The sequence below is a fragment of the Kogia breviceps genome, chromosome 1, assembly GCF_026419965.1.
Source record: "Kogia breviceps isolate mKogBre1 chromosome 1, mKogBre1 haplotype 1, whole genome shotgun sequence".
In the NCBI taxonomy this organism is placed as follows: Eukaryota; Metazoa; Chordata; class Mammalia; order Artiodactyla; family Physeteridae; genus Kogia; species Kogia breviceps.
Genome location: NC_081310.1, coordinates 61223914 through 61242384, shown reverse-complemented (window position 1 = coordinate 61242384; position 18471 = coordinate 61223914). Strand labels below are relative to the sequence as shown.

The window sequence follows — 18471 nt, the reverse complement described above, 5'->3', positions numbered from 1 at the left end:
AAGGAAAGAAATCATAAAGATCAGATCAGAAAAAAATGAAAAGAAATGAAGGAAATGATAGCAAAGATCAATAAAACTAAAAGCTGATTCTTTGAGAAGATAAACAAAATTGATAAACCGTTAGCCAGACTCATCAAGAAAAAAAGGGAGAAGACTCAAATCAACAGAATTAGAAATGAAAAAGGAGAAGTAACAACTGACACTGCAGAAATACAAAGGATCAGGAGAGGTTACTACAAGTAACTATATGCCAGTAAAATGGACAGCCTGGAAGAACTTCTTAGAAAAGCACAACCTTCCAAGACTGGACCAGGAAGAAGTAGAAAATATAAACCGAACAATCACAAGCACTAAAATTGAATCTGTGATTAAAAATCTTCCAAGAAATAAAAGCCCAGTGCCAGATGGCTTCACAGGTGAATTCTATCAAACAGAGAAGAGCTAACATCTATCCTTCTCAAACACTTCCAGATAGGTAGGAACACTCCCAAACTCATTCTTCGAGGCCACCATCACTCTGATAACAAAACCAGACAGAGATGTCACAAAAAAAGAAAATTACAGGCCAGTATCACGGATGAATGTAGACGTAAAAATGCTCAACAAAATACTAACAAACAGAATCCAACAACACATTAAAAGGATCATACACCCTGATCAAGTGGGGTTTATCCCTGGAATGTAAGGATTCTTCAATATACACAAATCAATCAGTGTTATACACCACATTAACAAACTAAAGGATAAAAACCATATGATCATCTCAATAGATGCAGAAAAAGCTTTTGACAAAATTCAACACCGATTTATGATTAAAACTCTCCAGAAAGTAGGCAGAGAGGGAACCTACTTCAGCATAATAAAGGCCACATATGACAAACCCACAGCAAATATCATTCTCAATGGTGAAAAACTGAAAGCATTTCCTCTAAGATCAGGAACAAGGCAAGGATGTCCACTCTTGCCAGTCTTATTCAACAGTTTTGGAAGTTTTAGCCACAGCAATCTGAGAAGAAAAAGAAATAAAAGGAATCCAAATTGGAAAAGAACAAGCAAAGCTGTCACTGTTTGCAGATAACATGCCACTATACAGAGAATCTGAAAGATGCTACCAGAAAACTACTAGAGCCAATCAATGAATTTGGTAAAGTTGCAGGATACTAAATTGATGCACAGAAATCTCTTTCATTCCTATACACTAATGAGGAAAAATCTGAAAGAGAAATTAAGGAAACACTCCCATTTACCACTGTAACAGAAAGAATAAAATACCTAGGAGTAAACCTACCTAAGGAGGCAAAAAACCTGGCTGCTGAAAACTATAAGACACTGATGAAAGAAAGACGATACAAACAGATGGAGAGATATACCATGTTCTTGGATTGGAAGAATCAATATGGTGAAAATGACTATACTACCCAAAGCAATCTACAGATTCAGTGCAATCCCTATCAAACTACCAATGGCATTTTTCACAGAAATAGAACAAAAAGTTCACAGTTTGTATGGAAACACAAAAGACCCCAAATAGCCAAAGCAATCTTGAGAAAGAAAAACAGAGCTGGAGGAATCAGGCTCCCTGACTTAGACTATACTACAAAGCTACAGTAATCAAGACAGTATGGTACTGGTACAAAAACAGAAATATAGATCACTGGAAAAAGATAGAAAGCCCAGAGATAAACCCATGTACATATGGTCACCTTATCTCTGATTAAGGAGGCAAGAATATACAATGGAGAAAAGACGGCCTCTTCAATAAGATATGCTGGGAAAACTGGACAGCTACATGTAAAAGAATGAGATTAGAACACTACTTAACACCATACACAAAAATAAATTCAAAGTGGATTAAAGATCTAAATGTAAGTTCAGACACTATAAAACTCTTAAAGGAAAACATAGGTAGAACACTGTGACATTAAATCACAGGAAAATCCTTTTTGACCCACCTCCTAGAGAAATGGAAATAAAAACAAAAATAAACAGATGGGACTTAATGAAACTTAAAAGCTTTTGCACAGCAAAGGAAACCATAAATAAGATGAAAAGACAATCCTCAGAATGGGAGAAAATATTTGCCAACGAAGCAACTGACAAAGGATTAATCTCCAAAATATACAAGCAGCTCATGCAGCTCAATATCAAAAAAACAAACATCCCAATCCAAAAATGGACAGAAAACCTAGAAAGTCATTTCTCCAAAGAAGATATACAGATTGCCAACCAACACATGAAAGGATGCTCAACATCACTGATCATTAGAGAAATGCAAATCAAAACTACAATGAAGTATCACCTCACACTGGTCAGAATGGCCAGCATCAAAAAATCTGCAAATCATAAATGCTGGAGAGGGTGTGGAGAAAAGGGAACACTCTTGCACTGCTGGTGGGAATATGAATTGGTACAGCCACTATGGAGAACAGTATGGAGGTTCCTTAAAAAACTACAAATAGAACTACCATACGACCCAGCAATCCCACTACTGGGCATATAACCCTGATAAAACCATAATTCAAAAAGAGTCGTGTACCACAGTGTTCATTGCAGCACTATTTACAATAGCCAGGACATGGAAGCAACCTAAGTGTCCATTGACAGATGAATGGATAAAGAAGATGTGGCACATATATACAAAAGAATATTAACTCAGCCATAAAAGGAAAGGAAATTGAGTTATTTGGAGTGAGGTGGATGGACCTAGAGTCTGTCATGCAGAGTGAAGTAAATCAGAAAGAGAAAAACAAATACTGTAGGCTAACACATATATATGGAATCTTTAAAAAAAAAATGGTTCTGAAGAACCTAGTGGCAGAACAGGAATAAAGATGCATATGTAGAGAATGGACTTGAGGATATGGGGAGGGGGAAGGGTAAGCTGGGAAGAAGTGAGAGAGTAGCACTGACATATATACGCTACCAAATGTAGAATAGATAGCTAGTGGGAAGTAGCAGCATAACACAGGGAGATCAGGTCGGTGCTTTGTGACCACCTAGAGGGGTGGGATAGGGAGGGTGGGAGGGAGATGCAAGAGGATGGGGATATGGGGATATATGTATACATATAGCTGATTCACTTTGTTATATAGCAGAAACTAATGCAACATTGTAAAGCAATTATACATGGCTAATGTCTGGGCATAACTTGTTGGTTTGGGTAGCAGGATCTGGTCCTCAACACCAGCCTGATATTCAGGTAGCACTCCTACCATTCCTGCCCCCTTCTCCCTCACCCTCATCGCCCCTCCCTTACAATCATTCTCTGCTCCATCCTCTGTGACAATATTATTGAGCCAGCTTTGAATAGGCTGTAATGTCATATCAGTTATACACCTGGATGCCTGGCTTTCACAAATAACAAAAAACTAGGAGATTAAAGCACTCATCATTGACTGGTGGTTGACTTCATTTTTAACAAATGAGTTAGATGCTAATTGTCACGGCTCTTCTGATTGAAAGAAAAATCTTGAAGGAGATGACATTTTAGATGCTGCTTGAGCAGTGGAGGAAGAAAGAGTAGGGGATATTTGAGGCTTAAGATTCATTCTCAACCAATACTTGAGTATTATATGGAAGGCACTGGCGATAGAAAAATTTAGTTCCTGTTTAACTCCAAATGACTGGTGTAGAGAGATAATGCAAAAGTTGAAAGAAAAGAGATTGCTGAGGATTGGAGAAGGTTTTGTCTGTTCTCACTCTACCAGATCTCCCTGGATGATTTCATGTATTCTCTTGAGATCAGATTCTCTTGAGAACCTGGTAGTTCATCATAACAAAGTTTCATGGAGTTTCTGGAATGTATCGTGATCTCCTGTCTCTATATGCACATGCTGTTTCTTCTGCCTGGAATAGTGTTAACTTGGCTAATTCTTAATAATTCTTCAAATATAATCACAGCAGCTATTACTTTCAGAAAAGCTTACTTGGTCTTTCAACACTGGGTTAAGTATTTCTATAGTTCTCATGGCCCTTGTTCTTCCCCAGTCATAACCTTTATTGCACCATGTTGTAACTGCCTTTACTAGACTGTTCAAGGAAGACAAGAAATGCGTATGTGATAATGCCTGGTATATGGCTGCTACTCCAAAAATATTTGTTGGTTGAATGAATGAGTGGGATTTGGTAGAGAGGACACTTGGTCACTCCAGGCAAGGGGAAGAGGGCAAACAAAAACAAGGCATGTGGTAATGCATATAGCTGATTCTGAGGCAGTGAGTGGAATCATTTGATTGGAGTGTAATATTGAAAAGAGAGGCTGCAGCTTTCAATGTCAGGAAGTCCAGAGTTTGTGTAATGAAAAAAGGCCATTGAAGCTTTTAGAGATAAGAAGAGTAATATATGTTCTCATAAATTCGATTAAGTGATAGACCTGTGCTTGGGAAATAAGTTTTTCTAATTCTTGTTTTAAAATTTTTGTAATACTTTTCAATGGACTAAACATATGATAACTGCCTCTTTTATAGACTCGTCTTTTAAGATTGTTCCCACATAATTTATAGGGAAAGTTTTAGAAGATTTTAATATTCTTGAATAAATTGAACAACTCATTAAACTGTGCAATTTGTTTTTCTTATAAACTGAACTGTTGTGAACTATGAAAAATTTTAAATATAATTCAAATAAGGCAGTAATCTAACACATGCATAGGGGTTTCCTTCTTGTTTGTAACTTGAAGAGGAATAAATGCTTACAGCTGTGACTTTTTTTCCCCTCTAGTATCTCCAGAGGCAGTTGGATTTTTGTCAGCTGTTGGGGTGTTTATTATCTTGATGCTGCTCCTTTTTCTCTATATTAATAAGAAGTTCTGTTTTGAAAATGTTGGCGGGTTTCCAGATCTTGGTTCAGGATACAGTACAAAGAAGAATTCACAAGATAAAATTTGTAAGTATCATATCACTGTTTTCCCTTCTTTGGTCTTTCTGTCTGTACTATTTATTACTTTCTTTAAAAAATATATATATATATACAATAAAAAGCTTGATTTTGACGTGTAGTAAACTAACCTTGAGCCACTATTCTGAGAGTACAAAGATGTATTAAGTAAATTATGTTCAGTTATCTTTTTATTGCCCATGAATTGCTATCATAGTGTATAAAGATGAATTGTATACCATCACTGAATGACATTTTTATTTTTCAAATATAAGGTATGCTTTTGAGCCTGTTATATGAACAGATATGCTTTAAGAAGAAGGGCATATCTTATTACATTTTATGCTTTAATCCATTGTCCAAATAGTTCCCTAGAGAGCTTTTTTCCCATGTCCCTAGAAGGCTTTTGAAAGTATTCACCCTTTATCTTTATGTGCTGTTGAATTCTCAGTGATGGATAATTTTATTGTTTGGAGAAGGTGGTTTTCCCTGGTAACTTAGTGTATAAAGTCTGATTATGAAAATTAGTGTTCCTCTCCCTCCCTTGACACCACAGGCATATTATATGACTTAGTGTTACTAGATAGCAGGAAAGATGAGGGCTGTGAAACTGTTCTTTCTCTTATGAACACATTTTATATTTTAAAATAATTACAAGAGTTCTTTATTTGCTATTTCCAAAGACTGGCTTATGTAAATGATAGCAGGAGCAAGTTGAAAATTTTAAAAGTAAGACATTTATTGAGAAGAATTTTAAGGAACAATAGAAGAGAAACCTTGCTTTTCTTGTCCATGTATATATGTTGAAGAGGTGCTTTTCTCTTATTTCTGATAACTTAAAAAGTGATAGCCTCATTGTTTATGAAAATCTTATTGAATTACTTCGTGCAGCTTTTGCATTAGGAAACTATAGTACTTTATGTAGTTTTGGTTTGATCAAGTTTAATGTTTCTCATACTTCACTTCAGTCCTGTTTTCTCATCATTTGTGTAGAATGAACTGGTTAAAGATACCTCTTTTAGCAGCCTCCAGTAATTCCGTGTTTTAGCATTTTTGGTTTGTCTTTGGTCCTATCCCTTTACACTCTTAAAAATTATTGAGGACCCCAAAGAGCTTTTGTTTATGTGAGTTATAGCTATTGGTATGTACCAAATTAGAAGTTAAAGGCTAAGAAAATTTTAAAATATTTTTTATCAATTTATTTTTAAAAACCCAATAATAAACCTATTACATGTTAATTTAAATGTATTAATTTTAAAAACTATATATTTTCTAAAGCCAAAAAAAAAAGTTTGGTGAGAAGAGTGACATTGTTTTACATTGCAAATCTCTTTAATGACTGGCACAGAAGAAGGAAGCAACTGGATTCTCACATCTGCTTCTGCATTCAGTCTGTCATATGGCCTCTGGGATATCCAAGTGCTCATTTGTGAGTGAATGAAAGTGAAAAGTTACATATCCTCTTACTCTTATTGTAAAAATAGTTTTGACCTTGAGGAGCCATTGGAAAGGTCTCGGGGACCTTATTAATTTTTCTGAGGCTGTTTCTTATTCACTTATTAAATAAGAATAATAATATTTACCTCCTAGTTATTGTAAGATCAAGTAAGATAAAATTTGTAAATCACAATGCCTTACATGTAATAGCAACTCTGCAAGTGTTCACCCTCTTCTCTTCCCTATTCTAACCTCTATGCAAAATTGTTTAGATATGTAAACAAATATATATTTAGGGGAATATATAGGGGAAGCCCTTAATATATTTTTTATTTTGAAATGATATTGGTACTTTGTTAATAAGATAGGGTAGTTCCCATACATAGACTATTAATAAATAAACTAAAAAGTACATAATAAAAATCCTTTTTATACTTCTTCTTGCAGGTATAGAATAAAAACTCAATAGTATTTGAGGGGAAAATATTGTCTTGCTGCTGTTATGATAGCTGTGGAGTGGGAAAAAAGTCATTACGTTTAAACCAAGTGGTTTGATTTTTTTTGAAGCGTCTTTACTTCAACATATTTCTTCCATTGCATAAGCATTTACAGAAAAATTAAAAGATACAATGTGAAATACTGATATTGGGCTAATGAATAGCACCATTTAAGTAAATGTTAAATTCAGACTTGAAAGTGGTTGATTTTTTGAGAAGAGAAAATTCCATTATTACACCTTTTAGGAACAAGGAATTAGAAAATGGCATTTTTCAAAAATTTTCAGCAGAATCTGCCTTCAGTGTCCTCTCTGGTGGACACAATCAGTAATGCTGTGGAAGATTTCACCACTGCTGTGGGGGAAGTCAGCTATGCTTTCACTGACTCAGTTGCTGAACAGGTAACAAGTATGATAAGTGGCTTTCGCCCAGAAGAGGAAAGCGCTGCAGCAACAGAAGCTGTAGATACTTCTAAACAAGAAAATACCACGTTACCAGAAGTCTCCAAAAACACGAATTGTCAGAAAACACAATTCGATTTAGAGCACCAAGCAAATCGAATAAATAGTTATAATACTTCAGTTTCACAAAAGCAAGATCAAGGAATGAATGAAGGAGTATTTAAACATAATAATAGGCAACAGACGCTATCAAAATATCAAGAAACCAATACTGCTGGTGATTCTTCTTTGAAAGGCCAGATGAGTCATGGTAGGATATCAGTTAGCAAGCAGAATGCAAGGGCTGGATCTCCTTGTCAAGAAATTGAAAGTACTGACAGATGTAGAAAATATGGATTAGGAATTTCCAGTAATGGTAAGCATGACCTAAAGGAGGTAAGATTTCAAGAAATGCAAGAAAATTATTTAAAGAAGGCTGAAAAACATATTAAAAGTAAAGGATCCAAAGGGAATAAGTGTTCAGGAAATGAATGTTCTCCAAAAGGTATTTTGGAAAGCAATAGACATATGATACAGAAATCCATTAAGAAAGAAGACATACATCCAGCAGCATCAGCTAATTCTAAAGGTAAGTGTTATGGAAAAATCAAAGAACAAATAAATCCAACAAAATACTACAAAGTGAAAGGAGACATAAAAACAAAGAAAAACGAAGCCATTTCTGCCAAAAAAGAAACAGCAAAAAGTAAAGATGAAAAATATTCTGAGATAATACCAGAAAAAGGTGAGGTCTCCTAATGTGAGTTTGAGTGATAAAATTTTCTCTTGATTTTTTACATTAGGAAAACATCCAAATTTCTAAATTTTTCTATACATGTCTGTATATCTAATTTAAGACTTTCTTGAATCCTCTTACTAGGAGACATTTTTAAAGTCATGCAGTTTTTTCTCACAGTCATTTCAAAAGCATTCATGTTATCTGTATACCTCTAATTTAGTTACTGCCCCTGGTCCCTGCATTATTTGGCCAATTTTAAGGGCCTTAATTTTACTTAATGCCCATTTATCTTACAACCAGAAATTCTGTGGCTTTCTTAAGTAGTGTGCATACTTTAATTGGAATTTATTTGGTGTGCTATAGTTAGATTTAAAATTTTTATATTTTTGTAATCAACCCTTAAGCCCTTTATACCGTGTTGCTCTTCACATGTTTCCTAGTAAGAGTGTACCAAATGTTTTATGTTTTTCCTTGAGAGCAATAGATTTTTATCTTATTGAATAACATGCTTCAGGATATGTAGCTATTCATTTAGCCATACATTAAGAGTTTTATATGACTTATGTTTCCAATGTGTATACATGAACAATCTGTTATTATTCATGAGTTCTCTATGTAGAATTAAGATTCCAACTAAGCAGTTATAGTTTTCATCCACAATATTTGTGACAATTTTAAAAACAATTAGCTGACAGTTACTTGGTTTTGGTTGCAGAATTGCTTCATATCGCTAGTTAGTACACCTGGTTATACGTATGCTTAGTCATTTTCATTAATTGCTGATCTGATCACAAGGCCAGAAGTATAGTGGCTTTTATTTATAAAAGATACATACAGAATTTTTGTGTATATTTACATTCTCATAAAATAACCAAAATACTGAGTAGCAGTAGAAATGAAGAAGACTGTTTCAGTTCTGCTACATGACTTTGCGCATAATAGGGTCTGCTATTTATCAATTATATGAATGTTTTTAAAATTATACAATAGAGGCTAATCCAGGATGGATGAGCTAATTAAAAAGGAATGCCAATTTTTGGAAATACCTCCATTTTGAAGTCTATTCTTGTAGCAGTTTTTTGAATGTCAGATTCAGTGTTTTTTTGGTAGCCTTCATTTAGTTTTGGTAGCCTTATTACTTGAAGTAGCAAAAATTAAAAGAGAAATAAAATTAAGTAGAATAGTTTACATATTATTTTATTCATAAAATAACAGCAGAATGGATGCTAGTAATAAATACTGCAGTAGCAATACAGAATTTTAAATTTTGTTTTGATTTGTTTTCATTAAGAAACATGCTGCTACCTAAAAGAAATCAAATATTTCTGAAGTATTCTAGATTATAGTCAGTACTAAACTGAAACGTTATGTTCTAAAATCGTTTTGAAAATCATTTGACCCATATGGATTGTCCCTTCAATTAGCTGAACTATAATGTTGCTAGTACCTGTGTCCTAGGTTCTGACAGAGCTTATAAGGTATAATAAGAGGAGGAAGAGTTTCATTCTCTGTTCCTGAATGCAGGGCTACTTTAGGTAATATTTTGTAGTAGGTGAATTTCTATTTACCCTCCTCAGAGCTCTCCTGCTGCCTTAAGACCACCACCATGGTATCCCACAAGTGCTAAACCCTGGGAGTCATAATGCCTAGGTTCTAGACTAGATCTGCTATCTCAGCACTGTCCAATAGAACTTTCTGCAATGATGGAAAAGTTCTACGTATCTGTATTGCTCCATACAGTAACCACCGTCTGCATGTAGCTATTGAGCACTTGAAACATGGTTAGTAGCACTGGAGAACTAGATTTTAAATTTTATTATTTCTGCTTAGTTTAAATAGCTGCATGTGGTTGGTGACTACTAAATTGGACAGTGCAGAATATAACATCAGTCATAGTTTTACCCTTTGATGGTTTTATTTTGCTGAATTAAAAAGCGGGACTTAGACTAGTGACGTCCAAGCTCCCTTACTTCTAACTCTAATCATTCAATTTCTATCCCATATTTTAAAATTACTCGGTCTGTGTCTCCCCACCTGAATTTCAAACCTTGATTCCTCTAGTGCAGATGATCTTAACTGAGTATAATGAGAGAAATATCTAGACTGAACTAATAAATTCTGACTGCTATGGTCTCTTTATCCTTCTAGAGTTGTTTTATAATTCTGAGAAGGTTGCATCGTGGTCTAAATGAATCTCAACATGATGCAGTTTCAAAATTTTTACCTTAAAAAATCGTAATAACTAGTGCTTTTTAAAATAATATAAAATTATTTAATTTACCTTCTGAAAAATTTATTTGAAATTTGGGTATATTTAAGTAGAATTTTCATAGTAAGTCTGCCTTTCACAGATAATGTGTTAAACTTGGTGTATATGCTTCCAGATGTTTTTGTATGTACGTGTAAACTTATACTGCATGTATGTGTGTATATGTTGCATGTAGGCATACGTATGTTAATCTCTTTTCTTCTCTTTTCTCTTAACATGAGAAAAGCTTCTCTTTTCTCTTAACATGATGTGGTAGTTTTTCTTTCCCTGTGTACTTGTAAGTTCACCTCCTCATTTTTAATGACTGTATAGTATATCATTGCATAGAGGTATCATAATTTACTTAACCAAGGCTCAGCGATGGACATTTAGCTTATATTGTATTTTTGTTTTCCTTTGCTGTTAAACACAGTGCAGTAAATTGTCTCAAATACATATCATTGCTCACTTGTTAATTATTTTCTTAGGCTGAATTCTTAGAAATGGAATTGGTAAATTCCTAGAAATGGGTCAAAGACTATGCAGATTAGAAAGTTTGATATGTATAGCCAGATTGCTCTCTAGAAAAGTTGTACCACTTATAATTCCATCAATAGTGTATGTCTGTCCATTTCTTTGTTCTGCTTCTAACACTGAGCATCATCAGTTATGAACATTTTGACAAAGATGATAACCAAAAACGTCTCTTGTAGCATGAATTATTTGAATCAGGTCCATATGTATTGGCAATACTTATAACTTCCTTTGTGTGCTACTGATGCTTTAAAAAAAATTGTGTAAGATGGAGAGCCCTATTACTCTGTTTACCTGTACCATGGTTCGAAAATCCCTATGACCATTATTATTTATATAATTCAAATATACAAGTCAGTTTTTTCTATTAAAACATAAAAATCTAAAGCTTGAGCTTCTTAAATGAAAAAATATTTTTCTAAAGCTGAAAATTCAGATTGTGTGTATGTGTATATATATATGTTTATATATATATATGTGTGTATATGAATATATGTGATACATATATAAGCATGTAACATGTATGTAACTATAGCAAATTTGCTACATTTTATTGCATTATATTTTGATCTGCTCTCCTTGTCGTTCCAAATAGATAATTCCTACATTGACAAAGATGAGCATGGTTCATCCTCTGAAAGTGAAGATGAAGCACTGGGTAAATATCATGAGGCCTTATCCAGAACACACAATTCCAGGCTACCATTGGCAGATTCTAGACAAAAGAGCTATACTTGGGAAACAAGACAGAAATATAGCCCTCTCTCTGCAGAGTATGATGGATACAGTAGCGAAGCATCAATAGATGAAGGTAAGATAGGTTAAGTATTTTTTTTTACACTATAGTATTTGATTATTTGTTTCTAAAACTCTAGGTGTCTGTGGTTGCACAATAAATAAGAGATAGCATATATAGTAGGGTCACATTTCTGGGAATATAATTTATTCAAATTCAAATCTTTGGGCTCAAGCCAAAAACCAAAAGTAAAACCAAAACAACACCCAAAAACAAAACACCAAATAATTTAAATACAGTGGTAATTCTAGCTCTCTTTTCATAATGAACATATACCTAGCAATCATGAGATGGGAAGTGTGAATCTGCTGTTGTCTTAGATGGAATCAGTTCCTCAATACCTGTTACAGGAACTGGTATGGTCTAAGAATCTCACAGTGTTGAATATGATTCTAGTGTGTAAATGAATGCTTTTTCATTCAGTATGGGCCCTAACATAAGCCAGATACTTCATGTGGCATGAGGCAGAAGGAGTGGTGATCTCTTCCATGTAGGAGGGAAAACTGTCTGAGATAGATTTATTGAGAGCCGGTACTGTTTTGTACGAGACTTTAAAGGAAATTTAAGGAATTTTCAAGGATTTTTTTTGTCCCCTGTTGATTTTTGCCTCATGTGCTGACATTGACATTAGAACTCAGCCTATGTAGAAGATACAGGTCCACTCTCAAGTGTTTTTATATCTTTCTAGAAGAGAAATAAAAAAGGTTTTACCATTACCTAAAGCATTTTTATTTCCACATCTAAGTAAATTGTTTGTGTGCTTGATACAATGTGTGACCACTCCTAGTAATTATTACACTTATGCCCAGATATGAAGAAAAGAGCAGTATATTTTAAATAGCATTTTTATTATTATATCAAACACTAACCTTAATATTGTAGCTGTGGTTTGTGTTTTGGGGCCTATTACTACTATTGATGACTTACTGTGGCACATACAGTTGTCAAAGGAGTTAAATTTTTGTATTTGGCTTCATGCTAACTAAAGATTGATATACCTCCCTTTTATTTCTGCTAGTACATAGGTACAGTAAGAAATTAATCAAATATGGAAGGCTCATTATGAGATGCTAGGAAAGAAATAAAAAATATTAGACATGGACTCTACCCTCAAAAATACCTTTCTTAGTACTAGAGAAAATAAGACATGTGCTTACAAAGATAACTAAATAATGCAAAAGCAGTAAAGCCAGTCCCCAACTTATTCTGGCTCATGAATAGTAGAGCAGAAAGAGAATGGGTCTTGAAGCCTGATCCTTGTTCACATTCTGGCCCTGTGACTTACCATATTAGCTGCGAAACCTTGGGCAGTATACTTGATAGTTTCTAGGTTTGTTTCATTGTCTCTAAGTGTGAATAATACCTTGCTGATAGGGTTGTCATGGACATTAAATGGTATGTGTGGTGTTTTTAGCATAGTGTCTGGTGCGTGATAGGTAAGTGATCAGTAAGCGGTAGTCGTAGTTATGGGTGGTGAAGCATTGATGGTGAGTAGGTGCAGCAAGCCCTGTGTAGTCTGTGACCCTAGACACAGACTACAAAGTTGTCTGTGTCTACTACAAAGTTGAAGGTTCAGTTTAGGGTTTTATTTTTCCTGCTCACTTCTGCCTCTCTGCTGGCTTGACTGCTTCTGCCTTGTAGTCCTATTATTCTCACGTGGCTCAACAATCTGTGGGAAAAGGGGTGAAGAGAGAAGCATAATCTCAGTGGCTCTTCGGTTCCTGCCTTCACCTCTGGAATCACCCTCTCATTTCATTTCACCTATGTATTTAGGACCCACTTGTACTTTTCTACCATTTCTATCCTAAATCATTTGATAAAGCACCCAGGGTAGATTGATTTTAGGCGTTCTGAAATTATTTATTTCATAAACATTTGATGAAAGTTTTTTATGTGCCATACTAGATCCTGTGGATGTAAAGATGAATGAAAACAAGCTTGTGGGCTTCCCTGGTGGCGCAGTGGTTGAGAGTCCGCCTGCCGAGGCAGGGGACGCGGGTTCGTGCCCCGGTCTGGGAGGATCCCGCGTGCCGCGGAGCGGCTGGGCCCGTGAGCCATGGCCGCTGAGCCTGCGCGTCCGGAGCCTGTGCTCCGCGATGGGAGAGGCCACAGCAGTGAGAGGCCCGCGTACCAAAAAAAAACAAAACAAAAAAACAAGCTTGTTTTAAAGAGCCCACAGACTGGAGGAGGATGACCAGTGAGTACATGTGTAATGTAGTGTGTTAAGAGGTCTGCTAGTTACACGAACAAAGTAATGTAGAAATACAGAGGAGGAGGACTGAGACTTTGGGAGGTGGCGAAAGGGGAATTCTGATGTATGATGCAGTCTTCACAGGATAGATGAACTAGACTTGAGGGAGAACTGTTCAACCACCATGTAATAGTGATTGCAGGAAAGCAGAAGACAGTGTGTTTCAGTGTCTTTAACCTAGGATCTGTGCTGAATGCCATGCTCAGGAGTTTGGATGTTGTCTTATAGGGAATGTAGAACCCTGGAAGGTTTTTAAGCTAGATAGTGTGGCACTTTTAGGTCAGTGTGTTTAAGAAAGATTATTTACTGTAATAGATGAATTGGAGGTAGGAACTACTGGAGGCAAAAGGACTGGTTAAATAAACAGTGATGAGATCCTCATTAGCAATGTTAATTGAGGGACAAAGAATTTGTAGACTGAGGGATGGTCTCAGTATATCCTGGTGAGTGACTGAACATATGCAATGAGTAAGGAATTAAGATTGTTCAATTAGTTTAGAAAGCATAAGAGAAGTAAGTTTGTGGGAGGGAGATAATTTAGTTTCAATCATGCTGAATTTGAGGTGTCTGTGGAATATCCAGGTAGAGATTGGATATCCTTGTTGTTGTTAAAATACTGTCATTGGGATTTAGGATGGGGAGATGATCAAGTGATAATGTAAGATAACAGTAGACTAGGAGGATAGTTTTTTGTATCATAGATTATTGCTAATTGAAAAATCAATGATTGCTGTGAGTGCAAAATACACTCATAGCGATCAGTGGAGTCAGGGAAGAATAGGAAAACTTGATTAGAGAGAGAGATTTCAGAGCTCCAGATTTTAGAGAAAAGCAATTTCAAGTGATAGTAAGTTCTGAACATGCCCGCAGGCAAAGATGCAGAAGTATGTATAAAATGCTAAAAGGTTTTAAGGAAGGGAGTGAATTACCATCCGTTGGGGAAGATGTGAGAGAACATCCATGAAAATGGCATTTGGGCTCAGCTTTGAAGAGTGGGTATAAAGTTGAAAAGAATAAGCAGAGGTATTTTAGATAGAGGGAAGTTCATAAACGCCAGAGTATGCAGTGGTAAAATGTAGGGACTATTTCAGGACAAGAGAAAAGTCCTCTTGGTTCTAACATAGGTGTGTGTGTGTGTGTGTGTGTGTGTGTATGTGTGTATATAAGTATATATATGTATATGTATCAGTATACCAGTATATATACTGTATATCAGTATATACGCACACATATATATACACACACACACACATATATATATGTAAAATAAAAAGGAAAGAGATGAGGTCTAAAGCCTGGAGTTCCTCTCTGAGTAGAAGTTTGGATTTAATTTGTTAACCAGTGAAAACTCACTAAAAGTTTTTCACCAAGGAACCATGACCAGGGATGTGCTTTAGAAAGAGTAATGTAGCAACAGGAAGACTGTAGGGAAAGACACCAATTAAGGAGGTCTTTGGAGTCATCTATGTGGGAAATGGTAAAATTCTGAATTAAAGTAGTGGCAAGAGGAATATAGGAGGATAGGAGAGACATTACAGAGGTGCAATTTACTGGATTTAGGAACTAAATATATTTGGAACATTAGAAAGAAGGAAGGAAGTGTCAAAGATGACACTGGTTTCCAGTAAGTATGACTAGGAAAATGATGAGGTCATTAATATAAATAAGAAATCCAGAGAGGGATGTTTTTTTCTTGGTGGGTGGGTTGGGGTGGAAGATAAAAGTGGTTTTCTGTATATAGTAAGGCAGAATATTTAGGCAACTGGAAATGGCTGTGGATCTTGAAATCATGAACGGAGTTTGGGAGAAGGTTTTTTCAGATTGTATATACTTAGAGAATAGGAACTAAGGGAAAGGATTAAATTGTTGAGGGAGAATGTATGGAGAGAAAAGATAAGAGAGTCATTTCCTTTCATTAACAGAGAATTAAGGATGTCACTTAAACAGAGAAGAGAAAGTAACAACCATAAAGTGGGGAATCAGGAGACTGTTGCATTTCGTCAGACACGGAAGGAGAGTTTTGAATGCTACACCACAGAGAGACTGGGGAGGATGAGAATTCAGACAGGCCCCTTTGTCCAGTAGAAGACGGTCAGTTACTTTCAGTGTACATTTTAGTAGTGTAGCATCATACATGAGATTGAAGGTGGTTAGGAGAGAGTAAGTGGAAGAGAGTGTACATTTGCTGCCTGCACTTTCATACCACTTGTTCTCTATCAACTTTCAGAGTCAAGAAAGAGAGGTAGTTGAAGGGGTTCACCTTCTCCTTCCAACCCAACAATAGTAACCCTCCTGTGGTATATATTTAGGAAGGATGGGGATTTGCTTCTAATACACATCTGAGTCTCTGCCAGGTGGTTGTGCCTCTGCATAGCTGACTCAGGAGAAGTACTGCTAACTTCACGTCCAGTCACCTAAGAGGGCTACTGAGTATAGTTCTCTTACAGGATTTGGTTCATTCTCCTGAGGTACAAGAAAAGGGATCGGTAGAGTAGGTTATGCTTCTCTTTACTGCTCTGACCCTTTATTCTGCATACTATTCTGCAAGTTTATGAAGGTCACACTTGACTAATGTGGGTTGAGGTGACTAAAGGGAATTATAAGGTAGAAGGAAAAATATTTTTAAATGTACATTTTTTACATGACATATTGTTACCTCATTAGGGCTGGTAAAGAACCATTACCCCATTTCTCAAACTCTGAATAATTCCAGTAGAGAAGCTTTGGAACAGCCAATATTGGAAATATCTACAAGAGTAGAGAGGGTCAGGGAGGGCCTGGATAGGGATTAGGAGGACCAGTGCAAGAGAACTTTCTGATCATGTAGGGAGAACTACCATTCATTGAGCTCCTACTATGTGCCTGACTCTGTTAGTTTCTGTACACGTTGTTATATTTAGGCTTCACAGCAACACATTGTGGTAGATAAGATTATTTCCATTTTACAGAAGTGAGAGGAGATTTTAGATCAAATAAGTAATTTTTTTTTTTTTTTTTGGTGGTACGCGGGCCTCTCACTGCTGTGGCCTCTCCCGTTGCGGAGCACAGGCTCCGGACGCACAGGCCCAGCAGCCATGGCTCACGGGCCCAGCCGCTCCGCGGCATGTGGTATCTTCCTGGACCAGGGCACGAACCCGTGTCCCCTGCATCGGCAGGCGGACTGTCAACCTCTGCGCCACCAGGGAAGCCCCAAATAAGTAATTTTTAACCTAAGGTCACACAGTAAGTTTATAAAGGCTGTACTTGTCAAGTCCACTGCAAAAATGAATGATGCTTTATCTTCTGTTTGATCATCACTGCTGCTTTAGTGTCCTCCCTAAGTCTCTTTCATTCATAATTAACCCCTTCAGTTGGGTCCTTTAGAGCAGTTTATATATTATAAATCTGAAATGCAGATACTGTAGAAAAAGTAAGAAAATATTATGGCCTCTATTTGTTGATCATATTTTCTCCTCTAGGTGGCCATGTTAATCTTCCATTTTTTGGAATACAAAAGGGGATAATATCTATAAGAAATTTTTCTAGGAAAAATAAACATTAAAATAATTTATCAAATTTCTTTGTTCATAATTTTAATTTATTTTACTTTGTTGTTCTTAAAATTAAGCAGATTTTCTGATAATCCTCTTATTTTAAAAAGACCTAAGAGTTAAATAGTAGGTTGTGATATTGTTTAAGTTGGTAAGATAGACTCTTTGAAATTCCATTCATGCTATTTAGTACTTTCCATTTTTATATTAGATAGGAGAAGCCTATTAGATTTTATATAAAGAACAAACTTAGTGTAAAATTATTAGAATGTCTCTGTTATTTATAGCTTTTCATTCTCAGTTCACCATAGAGATTACCAAGCTATATTTACATATGGTGGCATAGCTATATTATTAAAAATCATATGATGTTATTTTTTTTGGTGAGTTAATTTTAAATGCTATTAAAAATAATTTCCAGCATCACTTATGTCTTAGGGTACATGTAACCCATATATATATACACACACACACACACACACTTGCCACTCTCTATGGCTGCTTCACAAGCTCCATGCTATTGATTTTGATGTTTTCTTAAAATTAGGGTCATTAAAACTCATTTCTTTATTCCTTTTATTTAAATGTTACTTTAAAAATAATTTAATATTTAAGAGTAATAAATTCTTTGTTTATATTTTCTTTAAGTGTATTTTAACTACTTTATATTGTTCTATTGATTTTCACAATTTCTGTGTGAGGAGGGTGTTTTCCAGATGTCTTTGTGTTTTCCAGATGTCTTTGACACAAAAATTTTTAGTCTTAAAATAGTAAAAGTTATTTATATTACATGGTTTATTTAGATTTTTGATAAGCCTTTTCTTTGACTTCAGGTTTTTGTTTGTGAACATTTCTCCTCTGAAGAATTCTTTATTGTGTATGTGTGTGTGTATGTGTGTCTGCACTCAAAGTATGACCAATTTGGGGAGAAATTGATCTTGAAGACTTTTCCTGCATCTTTGTGTTTTGGAGATCTTTTTATGTGATGAGATCAATTGTTACTAGTAGTGTAGAATTCTTTTATAGTGCTACTTTTGCAGGGCACCTGTGACCTGTAAAATGAGATGTCTTTGTACAGTTTAGGTAAAGGCATAGCCTGCTGGGTGGATGAATTAGAAAGCAGT

At 35.5% G+C, this 18471-nt stretch overlaps 1 protein-coding gene across 7 annotated transcripts in view; it reads left to right on the top strand.

Moving 5' to 3' along the window:
* The window catches only part of SYT14 (synaptotagmin 14), a 260496-nt gene that overhangs the window by 80912 nt on the left and 161113 nt on the right, over nucleotides 1–18471 (top strand). For 4 of the 7 annotated variants that reach the window (XM_067032244.1, XM_067032258.1, XM_059041019.2 and 1 more), the window contains 2 exons: nucleotides 4720–4884; nucleotides 11366–11581. The exons of 1 other annotated variant lie outside the window; for it this stretch is intronic. In XM_067032244.1, coding sequence (XP_066888345.1) covers nucleotides 4720–4884; nucleotides 11366–11581 — 381 coding nt within the window. Of the gene's footprint in view, nucleotides 1–4719; nucleotides 4885–7072; nucleotides 7995–11365; nucleotides 11582–18471 lie in introns of those variants that run through there. 2 more of the 7 variants (XM_059041004.2, XM_059040994.2) reach the window with 2 other exon arrangements.